Here is a 23,239-nt window from a genome sequence, read left to right as displayed (position 1 = left end):
AATAAATAAATAAATAAATATGTGCTAATTAATAATCACTTTGAATAATTAATAATGTACTTATTTTACGTTACAAAGTGCCTTTTAGAACATCTTTTGTCTTTATTATTTTCTTAAGGTTTAAGAGTGGTTGTGTTTTCATGTTCTAAAGGTTTAAGAGAGATTTTCCATAATAGTATTTTTTTTGAACCACAAGCATGTTTTATTTCTTCAGTTAGGACAAAAATTAATAGTAACAACAGCAACCAAAATATTTCTACCAATTGATTTTGAATGACACATGGTGAATTTGCTTTCACATGATAATTTTCACTATTTGAATTTGGTGTCTGTAGCAGCTTTGAATACTAACACACAAAAGGTAAATCAGTATTCATAGTCCATCAGAGAGATTTTTTTCCTCCCCAGCATGTACTTCATAGCAGCTTTTACATCCTTGTTCCTCAGACTATAGATGAGAGGATTGAGCATGGGTGTCATCACCCCATAGAAGAGGGAGATGAGGGCTTCAATGATGTCTTGATTGTTTGTACCAATAGAGCTTTTAGACTTGGGCTTTGCATACATGAAGAAGATGGTTCCATAGAATATAAGCACCACTGTGAGATGGGCTGAGCAGGTAGAGAAGGCTTTACGTTTTCCTTCAGTGGAAGGGATCCGCAGAATAGTGGCAACAATAAAAATGTAAGAGATGGAAATTACTAGCAATGGAATAACTAGAACAATCAAATTTGATCCTGCCATGCTGATTACATTGATTGAAATATCAGCACAGGCCAATTTTAGGATAGCCAGAATTTCACAGACAAAATGGTTAATGACATTGTTGGCACAGAATGGTAATTGCATTGTGAGAGATGTCTGTACCACTGAGTCAACTATCCCAGCAACCCAGGCTCCAACTGCCATGGGCACGTAGGCACCTTTTCTCATAATGATGGGATATCTCAGTGGGTAGCAGATGGCCACATAGCGATCAAGGGCCATCATGCCTAGAAGCACACACTCTGTGGCCCCCATGGCAAAGGAGAGGAACATCTGTACCATGCACCCAGAGAAGGAAACCATTTTCCTTACTGTCAGAAAGCTGTCAAGAATTAATGGGACAGAGGAGCTTGTATAGCAAATGTCCAGGAAGGAAAGATTACAGAGGAAGAAATACATGGGGGTGTGCAGGTGAGAATCATACATGATAACTGAGATAAGGACTCCATTTCCCAGCAGGATCATCAGGTACATACATAAAACTAGCACAAAGAAAACTGTCTGGAGCTTTGGGTGTTCAGAAAGCCCAACCAGGACAAATTCTGTCAACATGGAATCATTGGTCCTTCCCATATTGTGTATATCTTTTCTCCAATAGCACTCTATGGATGATAGAACAGAAATTTGTTAATATGGTGTCTGCAAGAGCTCCTGTTTTCTTTAAAGAATGGTATTCTTTGTTACAATAGTTCTGTATTTGGATGCAACAATGTAACTGTGGGACAAATTTCTTACTGTAAACCCAGGCCACTAGAGCAGGAATCCTAACCTGATTTTCTCAGTGTTAAGAGAGAATACATTTGTTTGTAGGATATTTGGATCCCAAACCAATTTATTGTCATTTCTGCTAGTTCTACCTGGTAACACAATGACAGCAAATCAGTGGTCTACAGCCTGGATGCGGCAGAGAGATGTGCTTGGTTTGGCAGTTTCTGCGCTGTTTTAAATTTGAATTACATTTTAAAAGTGAGCATTTAAAAAGCAAGAGATACAGTATAAAATCTATTTTTCAGCTTGTCTTCAAACAGATTATAATATTTGAAAGCACTGGACCCATTTCCATCATGGAGCTTAGTTTTAACTGATCCTTTGAATTTGAAGCAACTTCTCTGTTCTACCAGAGTACCCTCCTCTCTCTCTTTTCTGCTTGTCACTGGAGATGACTGTTAGTTGCCAATTAATATGTTATTCTCAGTTTATCTCAATCATTTATGTTATCTGATAGGATTGTATATGTATTTGAAATTGGCCCACAGTTACAGGGCCAACTTATCCACTAGGCACAGTAAGAGCCTATGAAAATGTTTTGATTTCTTTTAAAATCCAAATTAAACAATAAATTTTCAAGTTTTAACAAATAATATTAATATATTTATCTTTATGCCAATGCAGATGTAAGATATAACTTTTAATATTACTTCATGGAAGAAGGGGCACATAAAGGCAAAATGGCTAGGGCCTATCAAAGTCATAATGCAGTCTTGTATGGCTTAGTCTCTTTTAGAGCTCAGTATGGTCCCCTGGTTGTATAGGTAAGTCATTGCATATTGCCTCATTGAGGACAGTAGCCTCAATGAAGGGACATGTCTTTATATTACTCCAGTATCTACCTCAGTATAATGAGGAATTGTGTGTTCAAATAAATGTGTTTTTTAAAAATAGAAGTGAATTGAAAGTATTTAGAAAGCCAATTTTATTCTGAATAGAGATTTATAATATTGAGTATTGTAGGCTCCACATAATCTGTTTATCTTCACCTTATCTGAGAACTATCACGTAGGGAATCAACTGTAGCAACAGCGCTTTTATTCAGAATGTATGCATTTAACTAAACCAGTGACATGCAACTATCATTTTTTTCACAACTGATAAAATTTATAAGAAGCATATATACAAAATAAATGAAAAAGAGAGTTTCCCTGGTTGAAGCTACACTGGTTTTTAGGGAAGGAAAAAGCACTATTCCTTTAGCACCTTATTCACTTTTCCTCCTTCAGTTTAATTTTATTGGATTCCAAGGGGCATAGTTTGAAAACCACCAGTGCAATAAGTAAGAAGTAATATTAATAATCTACATTTAAAATAATTTTACTAGCAGCAACAATTATAAAATAGTAATATATGTATTGGTTACTCTGTGCCAGGTATAGAGTAATCATTTCTAAATGCTTTTATTCATAATTATACAAGAAAGTAAGGAGTATTATTGTATGACTTTTGGGTTATCCTTCCTTACACATTTGGTAGACATCATCGGTAAATCATGATAAGAAAATAAAAAGCAATTATTTCAAGAGATGCAAGAAATAAATTTGGTGAAGATCAATTCATAATTTTCGTATAAACTTTTTAAAGTTAATAAGGTAATTCCCTAATCTTGAAAGGAAACTATATACCAAAAAAATCTATAGAAATTACTATTCAGTAATAATTAATAGAGACCCCTTATACATTCTCATTAAGATCTGGATTAAGATAAGGATGCCCACTTTTACAGCTACTGTTTAAGATAGACTTGGTAGTCTTGGTCAAAATCAGAAAGATTTTTTTAAGACTTGATGAAAAAAATTAGTAAGACCACTTGGTGTAAGATCAATGAAAAATAAATAGTTCTCTTTACATTAGAAATAAATGATTAGCAAACATAATAGAAATAAAAATAACAAAAAACAAATTAAAAAAATCTGAGTTTTATCCTAATGAAGCATGCACAAGACCTTTACAGAAATCATTTAAAAATTAAACAGCATAAAAACTATAATTGAAAAGGTATATGTTAGTAGATGGGATAAAAGTTTAAGGCTGCCATTTCTCCCCCAAATTAGTCCCTATTCAATTAAATACAGTCAAAATTTTAGCTGGAATTTTTTTTGAGGAATATGAATGCTCATTTTAAAATTTATGTGGAGGAATAAAATTGCACAACTTGCACACAGTTTTCTAAAAGAAAAGTAAGAGGAACATCCATATTTGAAACACACTACAAAGCCACAGTAATAAAAAATAGTATGATAATGGTTCAGAGATGTTTAGATGGTCTAGTAGAAAAGAAAAGAGATCTTAGATATAGAAATAAGTTTATGTGGGAATTTGATACATCATAAAACTGTCACCCTAAAGCAATAGGCAAGTGATAGCTTAGTAGATCATGTTAGGGAAATGTATTCATATAATGAAAAAATAGGGTCGGGGCAGACTTTAGCTCAGTGGTAAAGTAAATGTGTAGCATGATGACGTCCTGGGTTCAATCCCCAGTACCTCCATTAAAAAAATAAATATATAAACCTAATTATCCCCCTCTCCCAGAAAGAAAAAATAAAGTTGGATCCTTGGATTATCATGCATAAAGGTGAAAACCAGATATATTAATTTAAATGTGAAAAAAATTATTAAATCAATCAAAGACAATATAGAAGTTCTTAGGAACTTATAGTGAAAGAAAAAACTTTAAAAACATAAACTTTAATCCAATAGAAAGTTGATCAAAGGATATGAATCAGTGATTCACAGAAGGGTTTTTCCTAAATGGCTGACAAGTATGTGGAGAGATTCTAACACTTAGAAAATTGGAAAATGCTCATTAAATTTTCAAAATCAGAAAAATTATTGTTAAAATAGTCATAAGATATTAATTTTCATTAGAAAAGTAGATTTTACCAAATATTGGTGAGCAATATTTGGTGGGAGTGTACACTGATATACTAGAAATTTCTCTGTCTGTATTAAAATTGGGTAGGACCCAAAAAATCCAGTCCTAGGAATACATCCCAGCTAAATTCTTGCCCAGGATTTTAAGGGGACAAGCATGAGGATGCTCATCATTGCACTGTTTGTGGCAAAAGGAGGTTGAAGGCAACCTTGATTACCATCATCAGAGGAGTGGTTCTACCACATGTGAGCATGCATTATGAAACAGTTTGCAGAAGTGAGAAGCAAATGAACTAGATGTCTATATAGTCACATAAATAGATCCCTGAAAAAGTGTGGGAAAAAGTAAGCCATGTTGTAATTTATAGCATAATACATTTTATAGATAAAATTAAATACATATTTTACCAGGGTACTTGCATTTTTAGGGACAAATCAAACACGTAATTGTGGATTGGGTAGGAAATATTAGTGGAACTATTTATTATGGGTGAATATTAGGTCGCTTTTTAAGGATTGAGGAAAATAATATACAAAGGAATTTAAAAGAAGATGCAGAAGAGCATGATTAACTATAACCCAAGTTTAAAAGACAACAAATAAAAAATATATAAAAATCATAGAGAGCAATATAGGTAAGGCATATGACAATGAAGGACCTCTGATCAGAAATGTAGTTTAATAGAAAAGACTAACATAAATGTAAAAAAAAAAAAAAGAAAAAAAAGGAAAATTGAGTTCTGACCCTATAGAAATAACACAGAATGAATTAGAAGAAAAAATTAAGGCACTTAAAAGAAAAAAAATGGGTTAAAGCCTAGTTAGACCAGATATTTTAAAAAATAGAGTTTTTAATCTAATTTAAAAAAAATCAGTTCATAAAGTGGTTGGTCAGCAGTGGAGAATGAAAAGAAGTACCTAGGGTCAACTGAGGTAGTGCTCATCCAACAGATTTCAAGTCTTGTGGTCCCATTAGAAAGGTAATATATACTTAAAGTAGAGATAGGTGAATCTGGAATTCTTATTAGCCTGGCTCCAATAAATACACTATTCATATAAAAGTAACCCCCTTGATTTGAACCACTTTTTCCTGTCTGATGAGAAGCCAGCATCCAGGTCACCTGTATAGAAGGAAGAAATGGACTGAGCAGAACATTGCTTCTGCTGCTGCTGCTCCCATCAGCCTTTCTGTTCCTCACTGTGAAGCACAGCACTCTGCGTCATAGTAGTATCTGTGAGCTAGTGTGAATCAACCCTTGTGAATAAGATCCAGCCTCTTCTTATTTTAACAAAGACAGTTTGAGTCTGTGGGTCTAAGGAACAGAATGAGGACCTTGGTTAAAACAACAACCACCCACACAGTATTGCTGTACAGTGAGGTCTGTTGGTAGGAAACCAGACAGCTTCTCTTGGGGGAAGCCTCTGAATCACTGCACATATTTGATTCAAACTCTGAGTAAGTACAATCAGACTTCAAAGAAGGGGAGATCATCTGAGAAAGGGTTAGGGCATTATTTCATTGCATCAAGTGATTTTGATCTTGATGAGCTGAGGAGGGATGGTCCTAGGTAATAGGCTGAAGGCAAAATGCATCAGTGGGGCTTCTAGACAAGAAAACAATGTATAGGGGTACAATAGTCAGAAAAAGGAAAAAAAGAGGAAAAAAGATTTTCCAGTTTGTGAGCTATATTAAGTGTAGTATTAAGGAATTATAATTTATTTTCCAGACAATTGAGAGCCTTTGGAATTTTGACCAAGGGGGTATTAAGGATGAAAACATAGGAAAAAGAGGTTAATATAGAGGCATTCTTCAGGATCATGTACTTTTCTCACTAATATTGAACTGTGACCTGTGCTTGGTAGGTCCGTAAACATTGTTTTTCAGGGCAATCATTGGCTTCTCCTGCATCTTGTAGAGAATCCTGCATCTTGTAGAGAACCTGACTCAAAATTCATCTTATTTTGGAGCTAGACATGTAATAGTTCATTTTAGGTCAAATTGGTATCAAAAAGTTTTAATTCCCTTGGCAAAAACACAGTCCACCCATTTCTTCTGGTTTCTCAGCTCAGTCCTATAGTAGTCTGTGAAAACTAAAGTGAATCTAGCTTCAATCTGAAGTGAGACCAAAGCTCTGCTGGGTCCCTCAGAGCTAGGTCTTAACTGACTGCTTTACTTATTAAACTAGCCAAATCATAACTGCTTCATGCTACCTAGATTTTCCAGGTTTGTTTGTTTGTTTGTTTGTTTGTTTTTTAACTTCTGAGAATGAAGAGTACTTCAACAGATAGCCAGAGGAAAAGTAAAACATCTCAGTTAAGAAGTTAAAAAATTGATGCCCTGGGGATCATAGGAGCCTAACCCTTCTGCTATTCATACTTTTTTTCTTTTTTGAGTTTTTTCATCCCCCTACCCCTGGAAAACTTCTCTTCTAGAAGAAATTAGTTTATGAAGATATTGCTCACTGGGTGAAAAAGGACACATTCATTTTGCCTTTGGTTTTCCTCCACATGCCCTAGGATATGTTGAATATTAGAAGCAATAGTAGTCAAGTGTACATGAGCTGAAAAAAATCTTGGCTACATCTCTTATGAGCTCTGTGTCATAATGCTAACTTTTAAGCTTCTCTCAGCAACTGTACATTCACCTGTGTATTGGGGGCAGTCTGGTCTGAATTTAAGTGTTACCACATATACTAAGTTTATGGTATAGTGTAGGAACTTAAAACACATTTGACTCTGCCTTAGGTCATAATTAGTTGCAATTAAAAGAGTATGAGACCTGAAATCACATTCTTGGGAAACCCAGCTCCAAGTGCTAGATCTTTCACATGCTAGGGACGTGAGGGCTGCTTTACTTTTCAGTCTAGGTTTACCCATCTGTAAAGTAAACAATAGCTTCTTCATAGGTTACATGAGAGAATCCAACGATATGATACAATGAAAGCACTTCACAAACTGAATGTAATACCCAAATGCTTGTTCATCAATTCATTCAGCACATGCTTAGCAATATGTGCCAGATAATCTAACTAGGGGTAGTAGTGAGCAAATGAATTCATTATAACACTTGTTTTTCTCAAAACCAAAAGATAAGTCTTTATTCAAATATTTTAGTATTTGTTAAACAACTTAATGTTTTCCTTTCATATCATTTATCATTTTAAAACTAAAAGAAATCTTCCTAAACTACCGCCTTTTCATTTTAGAAACGAGGAAAGCAATGCTGAGAGAAGGTAAATTACTTACTCAGTGTTCTGTGCCTAATTAATTGTGTGTAGGAAACAAGTATTGACTGGCTCTAAAGCTCACACTCTTTCCAAAACACTATATTATCTCAGACAGGGGAAGTATGCTGTGTTAATTTTATTGGTTTTAGTGGCAATAGGAGAGAGAAGACAAATTAAGTAAACTTAGACTGACAGACATATTGAGAAAACAACCACTATTTTGATCCACTGAGCCGAATTTCTCCTACAAATTGCAGCACTTAGCACAATGTAGGCACAAATGGAATAGATGCTCTTTTTTTCTGAAACATTTTTCTTATCCAGAGTTAGTAGATTAATTCAGGTCACTGGTAATCAAAACAAGAAATAAGAGGCCTATGGCGGATTTTTGCTTCCATGTAATTTACTCTCCAGAGTCAAAGCTTACTCTGGAACTTAGAGACACTAGGATGAAGAGGTACTGATTACAGTGATCCTGGACCAAGGAGCTTCGAGAAGGGGTTGTTTATTATTATTTAAAGAGTTAGATACAGGAATCATATTTTTGTCTTAATTTGAATTCAACAACAATTATTTTAAATATAACTGTACAGGTGATATGGTATCAGTTATTTTTAAAAGCTTTTAAAAACATATTTTGAAATACGCTGTTTATAGCAACTGCTGAAGATGATCAAATGATTGCATTGCAGTTCCACACACTTGAGACTGAATTTTTTTCAGCAGATTTTAGGTCCAGTAATAGTGTTCAAATTGCTTAGATGCTAGAGAAAATAACAGACAACACATCTGTTTTGCAATGATGTCTCTAAGAGCACCAATCAAAGGAATCTAATGTTCTCATTCTGTCTACTGGGGGGAGAGGAGGAGAGGCAGAATAAATGTTTTAGAAGAAGCAGCTGTAGCAAAGAGCACTGAATTTTATTTTGGAATACCTAAATTTGAAGTTCAAAGATTTGGAACCTCTTTTTTTTTTCTTCTTTAAATGAGGCCAATTCCTGCCTAAGATTACCCAGCAATGGTCATAAATACAACACAAAGCTTTATGACACTAAACAATTGAAAACTTGATGGATAAGAAAATAGATATATCCAGTTAAACCATATAAAATTTACATCTTACCCATAATTTGAAAAATAATACTTACAAGAGAATAATATGGAATATGATGTCTTTTATGTACCTCTGAGCCTGAGGAATAGTTTCCTTTCCTTTATCTGAGATCAGTCTTCTTCTTTAACAGCCGCTTTGCTTTACAGCTTCAGAAAATGCTCTCCATTTTATGTGATAATTTTTAGGATAAGGTGAGGCGATATTAGTGAACATTAGATAACAAGCAGGGTGCTGTAATTATTTTCTTTAAGTGTTGGCTTATAAGTAGTTTATTCCTCAGGTAAAAGTGATAGAGGAGTCTATTTAAAATATTCTGATTCTCAGGTTCAGAGTTTCTAGTTAAGTCTCAGGGAAAATTTTGTAAGATGACCCATAGATTCTTGAGGCCTTTGTGGTTATCTAAATGTTCCTCTACGTTTTGAGCTCCAGAAGCATCCTCCAAAAGACTAGCCATTAGCGTAGCAAGGCAATTTAAATTCTTTTGGGGGCAAGCCAGGGAGAAGTCCAATATTTGCAAAAAAACAAAATGAGGAATGTAAACATGAAAGATTAAAAACTTTGCAAAACTCCGGGGAGAATGTAGTTAGATCCAATTATATTGCATAATTAGTATGTTCTTGTAATGCAACTCAAATATATAACATATATTATTATCTGCATTACCACAATATTTGACAGTTTTAAGAATCAAACAGAAAAAAGTCTCTGATAAGTATTGGTATTTTGAGGGGAGATTATCTGGAAGCGTCCCATGATTGTGTAAATTGCCTTCATTTGCATAGTGCTTTTAAATATTAAATTTGTTTCTAGAATACTACCCTGAGTTAGTCCAGTTATTTTTATTACACAGATGTAGAGCCTTAGACTCTAAAAGTTGCAATATTTCGCTGAAGATTGTCCAGCCAGTATATGAAAGGGTAAAAAAGATCTCAAAGTCAGCTTATGTGACTCTTGACCCTGTAGTCTATTTACAGTATTGCCCTATCTTGTGCTGATACAAGCCTGAAGTGAGCTTTTGGAATTTTGCATCCTTACTCTGCAATGAATGGGGGAAAGTTAGGTTAGAAGAATGTAAACTATTTAAACTGACAGTTAAAATGTCAATAAAAAAATTAAAACTGAGCTTTATTTTCCTTCTATATCCAAGTTTCCTTCTATATCCTCAGAGTTGAGGCATATGGAACAGAATGTAACCTTTTATTAAAAACAATTCTTTTTTTTAAAACAATTTTTATTGAGTTATAGTCATTTTATAATGTTGTGTCAAAATCCAGTGTAGAGCACAATTTTTCAGTTGTACATGAACATGCATATATTCATTGTCACATTTTTTTTTGCTGTGAGCTACCACAAAATCTTGTATGTATTGCCCTGTGCTGTACAGTATAATCTTGTTTATCTGTTCTGCATATGCCTGTCAGTATCTATAAATTTTGAACTCCCAGTCTATCCCTTCCCACCCCCTCCCCCTTGGCAACCACAGTTTATATTCTATGTCTATGAGTCTGTTTCTGTTTTGTATTTATGTTCTTTTTTTATTTTTAGATTCCATGTATGAGCCATCTCATATGGTATTTTGATTTTAATAACAAAGATTTGCACTCAAACTCAACTTTTGTCCCAGAAATAAATTCTCCTTTCTCAATAATTTTCTGTTAAAATTGTTTCATATAAGCCTACTTTTTCAAATTGGTAGTTTCTTTTTAACTTTCTACATCTTTTTTCTTTAGTTCACTCTAAATGCTGTAATTTATGCTGTTTAGGCATCTTGATATAAAATGCCAGAGAATTTTGATAGGGATTACATTGAATCTATAGGTGACTTGAGTAGTATGGATATTTTAACAATGTTAATTTTTCTGGTTAATGAACTTGGAATTGCCTTCTATTTGTTTGTGTCTTCTTCAGTTTCTTTGATTTTATCAAAGTCATAGTTTCACTTCCTTTGTTAAATTAATTCCTAAGTATTTTATTGTTTTTGATGATAGCGTGAATAGGATTGTTTCATTTATGTCTTTGTCAGGTATTTTATTGTTAGTGTATAGAAATGCAACTGATTTCTGAATGTTGGTTTTATGTTATATAATTTTACTGAATTCATTGATTGATAAATGTTCAGTTTTTTGATTGAGTCTTTAGGATGTTTTGTATGTAGGATTATATTGTCTGCAAATAAAGATGATTTTACTTCCTTTTCAATTTGTATGCCTTTTATTTCTTTGCTTGCCTGATTGATCTAGTTAGGACTTTCAGTACTATGTTGAATAAGAGTAGTAAGAGTAGGCACCCTTGTCTTCTTGATCTTGGGTGAAAAGGTTCCTGCCCTTAACTATTGAATATGATGTCAGTTGTGAATCCGTCATATATGGCGTTTAATTGAGTTGAGATATGTTGTTTCTATACCTAATTTGTTGACGAACTTTTATCATGAAAGAATGTTGTCTTTTGTCAAATTCTCTTTTCTGCTTCTATTGAGATTATCACATGATTTAATCTTTCATTCTATTAAGTGATATATGCATTTATTGATTTGTGTATGTTGGCCCATCCTTGCATCCTAATGATGAATCCCACTTGATTATGGTGCATGATCCTTTTAATGGGCTGTTGAATTCGGTTTGCTAATATTTGATTGAGAATTTTTCCATCTGTATTCACGAAGGATACAGGTCTGTAGTTCTTTCCCCCACCCCCCTCTTCTTTTTTCTTGTATTGTTCTTATCTGGCTTTGGTATGAGGGTAATGCTGACTTCCTAAATTGAATTTGGGAGTTGTCCTTCCCCTTTAATTTTTCAGGTGAATTTAAGAAGAATTGGTATTAATTCTTCTTTAAATATTTGGTAGAATTTACCAGGAAAATAATCTGCTTCTGGGTCTGTCGTTGTTGGGAAGTTTATAATTTTGATTCAGTTTCCTCATTATTTGTCTGTTCAGATTTTCCATTCCTTCATGATTCAGTATTGTTTGTTTCTAGGAATTTATTCATTTCTTATAGGTTATCTGATTTATTGGCATGTAGTTGTTCATAGCAGTCTCTTATAATCTTACTTATTTCTTACTATCATTTGTTTTTAACGTCTATTCTTTTATTTCTGCTTTTATTTATTTGGATCTTCTCTTTTTTTTTTTCTTAGCCCACCTAAAAGTTTTATTTATCAATTTTATCTTTTCAAAAAACTCATCTCTTAGTTTTTTCATTTGTTTCTCTTGTTTTTCTGGTCTCTATATCATTTATTTACACTGATCTGTATCCTTCCTACCACTAACTTTGGGCTTAATTTGTTCTTCTTTTTCTAGTTCCTTGAGGATAAAGTTAGGTTATCTGAGTTCTTTTTTTTTTTTTTTTTTTTTTTGATACATGTATTTATCACTATAAACTTCCCTTTAAGAACTACTTTTGCAGTATTTTACAGGTTTTGGTATGTTGTGTTTCCGTATTCATTTATCTCAAGATACTTTTTGACTTCCCTTTTGATTTTTCTCTTTGATACTTTGGTTATTCATGAGTGTGTTGTTTAGTTTCCGCATGTTTGTAAATTATCCAGTTTTCTTTTTGTTGATTTCTAATTTTTTCATAGGGTATGAAAAAAAGATACTTGGTATGACTTCAGTCCTCTTAAATATGCTAAAACTTGTTTTGTAACCTACGATGGAGCTGTTTTGTGAGCCATCCTGGAGAATGTTTCATGTGCACTTGAGAAGAATGTATGTTCTGCTGCTTTTGGATAGAATGTTCTATATATGTCTGTTAGGTCTATTCAGTTGAAAGTATGGTTTAAGTCAAACATTTCTATGATTATCTGTCTGCATGATCTATCCATTGCGGAAGTGGGGTATTGAAGTCCCCTACTATTATTGTGTTATTTGCTATTTCTTTCTTCGGATCTATTAGTATCTACTTAATATATTTAGGTGCTCATGATGTAGGAAGCCTATATATAATTGTTATATTTTCTTGATGAGTCCACCACTTTATCATTACATAAAGACCTTTGTCTCCCATGACAATTTTTGCAAAAGTCTATCTTGTCTGATATAGGTATAGATACCTACACTCTTTTTGGTCTGTATTTGCATGAGACATATTTTGCCATCTCTTTATTTTCAGTTCATGTGTGTCCTTAAAGTTGAAATGAGTCTCTTATAGGCAACATGTAGTTGGGGATTTTTTTTTTTTAATCTAAGCAGCCACCCTGGCCTTTTGATTAGAGATTTCAATCCATTTATAGTTACAGTAATCATTACATTTAGAGTAATCTTAGATATGTAAGGACTTACTGATACCATCTTATTAATTGCATTATGACTGTTTTGTAGTTTCATTGTTCATTTTTCCCTCTTGCTGCCTATCTTTGTGGATGGTGCTTTTCTCTGGTGATATGCTCTGATTCCCTTCTCTTTATCTTTTGTGAATCTACTATAGGTTTTTACTTTGTAGTTAACATGCAGCTTACATAAAACATACAGCAGTCTATTTTATGCTGATATCAACTTAACTAGTTGCAGACAAAAACTCCACGCTTTTACTCCCCCTTTTATGTTTTTAATGTGACAATTTACCTATTTTTATATTCTGTATTCGTTAACAAATTATAGTAGCTATAATTGTTTTTGATCCTCTTTTCCTTTAATCTTTATACTATAATTAAGTGGCTAACATGCCATCCTATTACAGAATTAGAATTTTAGGAACCTGACTATATATTTTCCTTACCAATGTGTTGTATGTTTTTGTATGTTTTCATGTTACTAATTAGCACTTTTTCATTTCATCTTAAACTCCTTTTAGCATTTCTTGAGTCTAGTGGTAGGGAATTCTTTCAGCTTTGTTTGTCTGGGAATGTCTTTATTTCTTCTTCATTTCTGAATAACCTTGTGAAGTTCAGTGTTAAACCCTACAATATGGCTCAATAAACTTTCCTAGAATACTTTAATTCAATAATGTACTATTTACCTATCTAAATTCATGCCTCAAATTGTCCATTCTAGACTCATGATTATTATTACTATTTAGTTTTATGGCTTTAAATATATATGAATTCCCCTTTGTCCTGTGAATTTATTTTATTGCTTATCAGTATTTCTTTGCATTCCAAAGAAAGTGATGGCATCCTGCACAAAATTAACTTATCTAAAAGAGTGAATATTAAAAAAAGCAAAACTGTTAAATGATAATGCATTCAATTCAGGGCAAATATCTGTTTTATTTCATTTATAATATCTAGATTATTTTTTAATTTGAGCATTTCATTTTGGTAATTATCATTTGAATGAGTAGTATCTTATTTTGAATTAATTTTATTTCGGAAATAATAATTTGAACTAATATGTTGTCACATTTCGTAAATATGAGTGAGAAAATATTATTTCATTTTTGAGCCTTAGTTTAGCCACGTTATATTCCAAACACCACTCCTAATTGTATCTGTGGGACACTGTCCCTAATGCACCAGAAGTTTCTCCATTCCACAGATCGCTCATTCCAACTTTAAATTGCTTTGGGAACTAGGGAACAATTACAACTGTTGCATATCAAATATTTACTCTTCCACATCTGTGGAATCTGGCATTGTTTGTTGAACCTGACCTTAATTCAGAATGGTTGACATAAGTACTAAGAAGAAAGTAATGGGTTCTTTTATAAGGTGGAAATAATTTATCAGTATAATAGTAAGTCCTTTTTTTTTAACATTTTTTTATTGGGTAAGTCTTGAATACCATGAAACTGTACCTTTTCAATCTATAGTTAAAGGTATTATTAAATATTAAATTGTAATGTGAATAACCTGATGCAATACAGGTATCAATTTATTATTAACAAAATACAGCTGTGATCATTATTATTACTATTACTTCATTATTATTTTTATAATCTCTGCTAATCCTTAAAGTAATTTCCATATACTATCTCATTTCCTTAAAATATCCCCGCAAGGAAAGTAAGGCAAGTATTTTTATCACTATTTTACAAATGAGAAGACTGAGGCTATAAGTTAGAAGTAGAGAAGCTCACACCAAAGACTTTGATTCTAGTCTGAGATATTTTCTACCATGCTAAACCCGTGTCATATATTCTTCAATAAATATTAGATGATCCTCTGTACTTACAATGCATAAACTGGTAATTATTTGCATAAGATGGCACCTTGTTAGTACACATGGAAAGATACTTAGAGAAAATTCAAGCCTGCTGCAAATGAACAAATGTGACATATTAAAGTTTTCCTGATCGTTAATCCACAAATGCTGCACAGGGACATTGCTTAAGAATTTAGAAAATAAGCCTTCACCTATTCAGTCAGAACTCATCTATTATGTGCAGCCACTGTATTAGGCTTAGGTGTGGAGGGATGAGCAAAACAGATAAGCTCCTTCCCCCATGTCTCTTGTTACCTCACAAAGAAGAGTTTAAAGTGCCAGGAGCAGAAGTAAACCAAAGGTAGCAAGACAAGCCTGATTCAAGGTGGGTTTGACTTAGTGAGGGGATTCCTGCCTAGGAGGGAGAGGCTTGGAGCAGATGGCAGGGAGAAACAGTTTAGGTAGCCTCAGCTGCATCGTTAATTGTAGTTGTCCAGAAGGGGAAGCCAACAGGCTCTCTGGTCCTGGACCCAAAGGGCCTGGCTAGAACATCTTCATATGTTCTTGTAAATCTTACTGTCTTCTATTTGCATTAATCCCTGGTATGATCAGGGTGTTCAGTTCCCTTAGCCAGTGCATACTCTGACCAATTTCTGAGTCCCACTTGGGAAGAATTTTGATTTGTCATAAGAAGTAGTGTAGAATGTGTCTAGTCACTGCCGCCTTTCTCAGGGCACTGTTGAATGAATATAGTCAATTAGTCCTTTTGATCCCAATTTTCCATGGTTCTTACTAACCATTCCCTGTAGTTGGCATGTGATTTCTATGTAAATTTTAATGCTAGCAGTTAGGCAGGGTAGTAATGTAAAGATAATGGACTTTGGATCTTTCCTCTTCTTGTTATTAGTCATGTGACCCCAGCCAAATGAACTAATTTCAAGCCTAACATATGGCATGTAGGATCCTAAAATAAGAGTTGACTACATAAATGAAACGAAGATCGCTCTCTTTCTCTTTCTTTTTCTCTTCTTTAAAGGAAGTTCTGGCCTTAAACTGGATAAATAAAAATTTATAACCTCTTTTGGGCTAAATTACTCATCTCTAAAATTGGGATTTTATATTCCCTTGTCTACCTTTCGCTTTAAAATATTTCTACTGTGTGAAATATTTCTACTGTGTATTCTTAATAAAATTATTCCTGTAGTAAGGAACCCTTTGTTAAGTTGGACTTTATATTCCAAATAATATCTCCTTTACACTGATTTCCCCGACTCTTACCACATGGCAAGCTGAGTGGCAGAGTGTGGGAAAAGTGTCTATGCTGAAATTCTCAAAACTGTTTGCCCACATGAGGGCTAAACTAGTCTGGTGATTTTGACCAATGTTAAATCTGACAACGATTATGGAAAGATCGATTTTCACATCCAATCTGTAATGAGTGACAAACACATTAATCTAAATATCTTAATTCCTTGTATTTAATTTCTGCTAAAAATCTCATAAAATCATACAGTGTGATGTCAAGTTTGGAGCATACTAATATCACAGTCATATATTGTGCTCAACCCACATTCTGTGCTAATAATGGACCCCTTCCCCACTAAAAGGTATGCCAAATTCTCTGACTTTAGAGCCTTTCTATGCACCTGCCATAGTTTCCCTCTGAGATGTGCTTGCTGTCACTCCTCCACAGAAATTCCCTTGTCCAAAAAGATGTGCTGCCAATCTGTTTACTCAGCTCACCTTCTCACTTTTGGTATACTCCACTTCCCTTCTTTTCTTCCAAACTTGTCTTAAGTTTTTCCATTCTTCCATATCCAGTCTGAATCTGAAACTCTTCCTGAATTCTCCCTGGCCTGATTTATTTCCCATAAACTTCTTCCTTGTGGGCAAATCTATAGTTTTTACCCAAGCTATGTAATGTCATTATATTTATAATTTATTTTCATATGTACTTTTCCCATGTCCCTATCTGAATTGTGAGGTTCATAATGGCAGGCACTTTATTCTTTTCTTTATCCTTACTGTGCTTGAAATATGACTGGGTTCAAGATAGCATCTCAGTAATATTCGAAAGCTATTATAGTAGTCTGGCACACGTTTAACCTGCTTTAAAAATGTGTCTTTCAATAGTATTTTTTCTTAAGCATATTTAACTCATTCAATAATATTTTTCTTAAGGGTATACGAATATGGAGCTTTCTGTAGAACACAGAAGGAGTATGTTCTTGTCATTTTCCAAGTTGGTTTGCCAATCCACATAATAAGGCAAAAGAAAATCATTTGGATCAGAAACATCTGAATAATCTGCCAACTGAGTATAAAAGCCTTGTCACTCAAATGCTTTCAAGACTTGTTGCCTGAGTATCATCTGGGCTTTTATGAGAAATGAAGAATCTCAGGAACTGCCCTGCAAACTAAAACAGAACCTAAAGTTTTCAAGATAACCAGATGATTCAGATGTATCTGAAAATTAGTGAAGCTGTGAACTACACTTGATCTGAGCTTTGAGCTCCACTTTATTATTTACTACGAGGTTAACCTTGGACAATTTTTTTATACTTGAAAAAAATGAGGATAATATAAACAATGATTATATTTTGTTAAGCATATAGTGGTACATATACATACACATATATATACATATTTATAAAATATTTAAATCTCCTTACTGTTTTCTTAGGTTGACTTTAGTGAGTAAATTATGAAGATACACTCCAAAGCTACAGAATAAAAATAAGTGAAGAGACTACGTAATGTTCTCCAAAGATTGTAACATTAGTGCGGAGCTCATCTATGCAATAGTCTTGTCATAGGAATAGTCACAGGTGATACTAAGAGGAGCTGGAATATGAGATCAACAACTAACTATTTTTAAACAGATGCTCAATTTCAGTTTATGCTATTCAATTTATTATTACTAAATGTCTATGAAGCAATTAAGTATGCAGTTTCAGGTATACACCACAAAATCAAAGTTGCAGTGAAATTTGACCATTGTAAATTGCAGAGTCAAATTTCCAGTCCTTGTTGAGTAGTCTTCTGCCATCTCCACCGCTTACTTTCTGGGGTATATGAAATCAGTTGGTAATTAGTCAGGAATTTTGGAAACCTCAGCCCAGGAACTTGTCCTTAACAACAGGAAAGGTTGTTTTTAAGTATTTGCCTGATCATAGGTAGATTTTCACATATTGGCAGTGGGCATAGGTACTGCCATCATTTCCAATTTCATTGTACTCTAGTTATACACATTGTTGAAGATAACTGTGTGTCAGAACATCAACCAAACACTCCTTATAATACATTCTAAAAAATGAATTATTCAGGTAATATATAACATTTGTTTCTTGGCAGTGAATGTATTTTATATTAGATATTCCTTTGGCATCCTGAAAGCAGATGATATGGATAAAATTAACCAGACATTTGTGTTAGAATTCCTTCTTCTGGGTCTTTCTGGATACCTAAAGATTGAGGTCATTTACTTTGCTCTAATTCTAGTTATGTACCTAGTAATTTTAATTGGCAACGGTGTTCTGATCATAGCAAGCATCTTTGATTCCCATCTTCACACCCCCATGTACTTCTTTCTGGGCAACCTCTCTTTCCTGGATATTTGCTATACATCTTCCTCTGTTCCCTCAACTTTGGTGAGCTTAATCTCAAAGAAGAGGAACATTTCCTTCTCTGGATGTGCAGTGCAGATGTTCTTTGGATTTGCAATGGGGTCGACAGAGTGTTTCCTCCTTGGCATGATGGCTTTTGACCGATATGTGGCTATCTGTAACCCTCTGAGATATCCCATCATCATGAACAAAGTGGTGTATGTACTGATGGCTTGTGTGTCATGGCTCTCTGGTGGAATCAACTCAGTTGTGCAGACATCTCTGGCCATGCAATTGCCTTTCTGTGAGAATAATGTTATCAATCATTTCACGTGTGAAATACTAGCTGTCCTCAAGCTAGCTTGTGCTGATATCTCTCTCAATATTATCACCATGACAATATCAAATATGGCATTTCTTGTTCTTCCACTGCTGGTCATTTTTTTCTCCTACATGTTCATCCTCTACACCATCTTGAGAATGAACTCAGCCACAGGGAGACGCAAGGCCTTTTCCACCTGCTCAGCGCATCTGACAGTGGTGATCATATTTTATGGTACCATCTTCTTTATGTATGCCAAACCCAAGTCTCAAGAACTGCCTGGGGAAAACAAGTTGCAAACTTCAGACAAGCTCATTTCCCTGTTTTATGGGGTGGTGACCCCAATGCTAAATCCTATAATCTATAGCTTGAGGAATAAGGATGTAAAAGCTGCTGTAAAATATTTGCTGAACCGAAAACTTATTCAATAAATATTTCCAATTCAGAAAATGTAGGTCATTGTGAATCAGGCACAAAGATGGACTCATAGGTAAATCACTAAGGACCTTCTTTGGGGAAAGCATAGTTAAGGAGAGATATTTTTATTCTTCCCCTTCATTAGCCCTACTCAGCTAGAATTACTGAGAATTATAGTTTGTTACGAACCTAGCTTCCAACATTTCCTGATCCAGATCTCACAAGTATAATGAATTCCATTAAAATCTCATGATGGTATCTGAAATGAATGTTTCTGGTGTGCTGTGTGGAAACATGGTAGGAAACAATCACACATAGCTTTGAAAATAGAGAGGCAAGAGTATAAAATCTGCAATTCCATAAACTACATAACTGACATTGGATAGACTATTCTCTGTAAACTATAAATTTGTAATAAGGAAAATAAATAACACCAAGTCCCAGTGTTATTTAACGTTACAATAAGTTACAGAAAGCACGTAACATAGTGCCAACTTTATAGTGTCCTGGAATTTCAGAATTAAAACTAAGACTCCAAAATGAGGTCCAAAAATTACTACTGAGCACCTTTTTTACCCTAAGCTAATATTTAGAAGAGCTAGATATCTCCCCCACCAAAAGTCACTCTCTTAATATAAATCATACTCTCCTTACCCCTCCCCGCATATCTGTATGAAGAGACGTTCAGCCCAAGAAGAAATAATCAAGGGAATGTTCTACTTTATAGGGAGAGTGGTGGAAAGTGTTGCATAACAGTCCCTGCAGAAGAATGTGAAAGTCATTTTAATCCAAGCCAAGCAAGGAGGTGCTAAAAAAGAGCTCTTAAGGTTTTGGGTGCCTGCAAAGAAAGAGAGTCTGGCCTCTGGCTTGATGAGGGGAGGCCTGCTGAGCTCTCAAGGCAGCAGACTAGGAGAGGAGCTAGTCTAGAAGAGGAAGGAAGATGGCTATTCTATGCCAAACAACAAAAAACATTTCAAATCTGCCTGAGATGTTCTTACAGGCTCAGAAGGAGTGATAAAAACTGATTGGGGAAATAAAGTCACTTCTTGTAATTCTTCAATGAGATTAAACTCCTCAGTAAATCTACTATAATTTGTTTTTCTTTTTCTGTAGATTCCTCGTCTAGAAGGCCAGTGCCTAAGATTTTTTGGGTCACACCATCCAGCTTTCCCATAATCTCAGCTCATGATAGATGGGTTTTGACTTTATTTTCCTATTCAGTTTTCCTCTTTCCTATTTGTTTTAGGGCCACAATATGACCATATCTACTCAGTGGCTTCAATTTTTGTCAGTCCACTTCCTTTGGGCTTTTCCAGTTTTCTACCTAAATAATCTGGTCACTAAATTCTGTTGTTCTGCCATTGTCCCACCAGAATGAGTGCTGTCCCTGCAAAAAATCTCCAGTTCTTGTTCTCTCTCCCCTGGGTTGAATCATGTTGGTATTGCTTTAGGTTCAGAAAGGCCTGTGCCAGACCCTGTGGGTCAGAGCTTTTTAAATTCTATAGTGCTTCTCCTCCCCCTTCTCACTAGAAGCCCTGCATTTTTATCTGATCCATGCTTAATTCTCTTTAACTTTTCATATATGACAATGTTTTAGGTATGTAAATACTTTTATTTATATTGGATTTTTCAACTCCATTATTGAATTGTTTATTCAGTTATTAGCTGTCATTAGCTTCTTTTTTATTTATTTTTATTATAGTTGATTTACAATGTCATTAGTTTCATGTGTACAGCAAAGTGATTCAGTTACACATATACATACATATATGTGTGTATGTGTGTGTGTGTGTATATATATATATACACATATATATATTCTTGTGTATGTGTGTGTGTATATATATATATATATATACACATATATATATTCTTTTTCAGATTTTTTCCATTATAAGTTCTTACAAGATATTGAATATAGCTCCCTGTGCTATACAGTAGGTCATTGTTGTTTATCTATTTTATATATAGTAGTATGTATCTGTTAATCCCAAACTCCTAATTTATCTCTCCCTCCAATCCCTTTCCCCTTTGGTATAGTTTATTTTCCATTTATATTGTTTTAACCAAACCCTTAGCACCTTATTTTTAAATTTTTTACCCACAATAACCAAGAGTGTCAGCAACTTATATGCAAGCTTACATCAAATTGAATTCCATCTGCTAGAATATTCCACAGGTATATAAAAGTGGGTGCTGTGGGGTTTTAATGTATACAACTGTACTCAAGTTAATCAATGATCAGAAAATAAACAGATTGATAATAAATTGCTCTCCCTGGAACAATCAGGAAATCTCCGAAAGATTAATAGATGTATTATTTTCTGATTAATAAATATTTTTTAATTCAAAAAATATCAAAAATTATAAAAAATTATTGTCACTATGGCCACCTCCTAAAGATACCATTTGAAATATTTCTTCTAGTAATTAGGAGTCATATACCTAACATGTTTTTATTTTGATTTATTACTTAATGTACTATGAACTCTTGAGGTTAAAAGTTTATTTTGTTTAATATACAACTCCTATGGTTTCAGAGGATAAATTTTAAGAAGTGAATTTAACAGAGAAGGAAGGCAGTATGAACTTTTTCAATTTCTAGCTAAATTACCCTCAGAAAGGGCATATTACCCACCCTAAATACCATTATAAAAGTTTTTCCAAATATGTTTATATTCATCTCTGTTTGTTTACATACATACATACATTTATATCTCTATCTATATATACACACATAACCAACATCCAAATTACTCTTGCTATAGGCTTAAGTAGTGGTAGAGATATTTGCTTCATTTGCTAGGTATGTAAATCCAAAAACAAAATGAGTCTCTCTCTCAGTCAAGACTCATTGTTATTTACCCAGAAGCAGGGGTAATGGACCAAAGTAATCAACTTGCCAGCTGAGACTAAAAGCAACCTTTTCTGCTGACAGCATGACAATTATTAGGTACGTATCCAGCTCCTAAGGGAGACAGTGAGATGCATATTTTTTGCACACATTACTGCATTTCTGGAATGCCTCCATGCCCTCTCATCTCATGTCCCTGAAAGGCCACTTCCAAAAAGAGAATAAAGTCTTCAATTTGTTGTTTCTAGTCTTTTTACGAATTCATAAGGAAAAATTTATGATAGACATAGATATGCCCCACTTTGATTATCCCTCAAGTCCATAAAGTGCTCCATAACATATAACCCCATATAGGAGAGCTTTATCTTTCAGTCATATAAGGCCTATATTTTCAGACCATGTACCTGTCCATTAGCTACTGTCTGAAAATCGGTAAAAATTCATACTACATCATTACTATTACTCTCTGGATCCTCTGATGAATAAGGAAGACTGTTTTTAATTCTTCCTAATTAAATACTAACAGTGACTTTGTAACTTTGGAATATTATCTCATCACTTTTACCTCAGTTTACTCATCATAGAAAGGGAAGTCTTACTAAACGATATTTTACAGAGTTTTCCAGCTCTAAACTTCTGTGGTATTATTTTTAAAAACCCTAACTTACTTCCTACTCTCTTAGCACTTGTATTTTAATGTACCCATAGTATGGTTTTTGGTGTGAGTGAGTGTGTGTGTGGGAGAGCTGTGTGTGTTTTTATCTATGCCCATGCATGAATACTGCTCTTTCTTCCTTAAGTAAATTTTTATTTCTCAGAATCCAAGTGTTTCATTTAAACTTTTTTCAGCTTTATTGAGATATGGTTGACGAATAAAAATGTACATATATTTAAGTTGTACAATATGATTTTTATGGTGTGCAACATGGTGATTTAATATATGTATACATTGTGGATTGACTACTGCAGTCAAGCTAACTTACACATCCATTTCCTACATAGTTACCTTTGCTTGGGTATGGTGAGAACACTTAAGGCCTACTCTCTTAGCAAATGTCAAGTATACAATATAGTATGCCTAACTATAATCATCATACTGTAAAAGATCCTCAGAGCTTATTAATTTAATACCTGAAAGTTTGTACCCTTTGACTAACATCTCCCCATTTACCCCACTGCCGAAACCCTGGCAACCATTATTCTACTCCC

General features: G+C 34.0%; 2 protein-coding genes across 2 annotated transcripts; one reads left to right on the top strand and one right to left on the bottom strand.

Annotated features, from left to right (window-relative positions):
• Positions 1-234: 234 nt before the first annotated feature.
• Positions 235-1,338, bottom strand: LOC105087947 (olfactory receptor 13C8). Its single transcript, XM_010978723.3, has one exon. It carries the CDS (start codon positions 1,336-1,338, stop codon positions 367-369), a length of 972 nt encoding a protein of 323 aa, XP_010977025.1. The 3' UTR covers positions 235-366.
• Positions 1,339-18,183: 16,845 nt separating this feature from the next.
• Positions 18,184-19,190, top strand: LOC105087910 (olfactory receptor 13C3). The gene has a single exon (XM_031450129.2). The coding sequence runs from the start codon at positions 18,237-18,239 to the stop codon at positions 19,188-19,190; it is 954 nt and encodes a 317-aa protein (XP_031305989.1). The 5' UTR covers positions 18,184-18,236.
• Positions 19,191-23,239: the final 4,049 nt, after the last annotated feature.

The sequence above is a fragment of the Camelus dromedarius genome, chromosome 10 (genome assembly GCF_036321535.1).
Source record: "Camelus dromedarius isolate mCamDro1 chromosome 10, mCamDro1.pat, whole genome shotgun sequence".
Lineage (NCBI taxonomy): Eukaryota > Metazoa > Chordata > Mammalia > Artiodactyla > Camelidae > Camelus > Camelus dromedarius.
The sequence above is the reverse complement of the archived record's forward strand: the minus strand, read 5'-3'. Positions and strand labels throughout refer to the sequence as shown.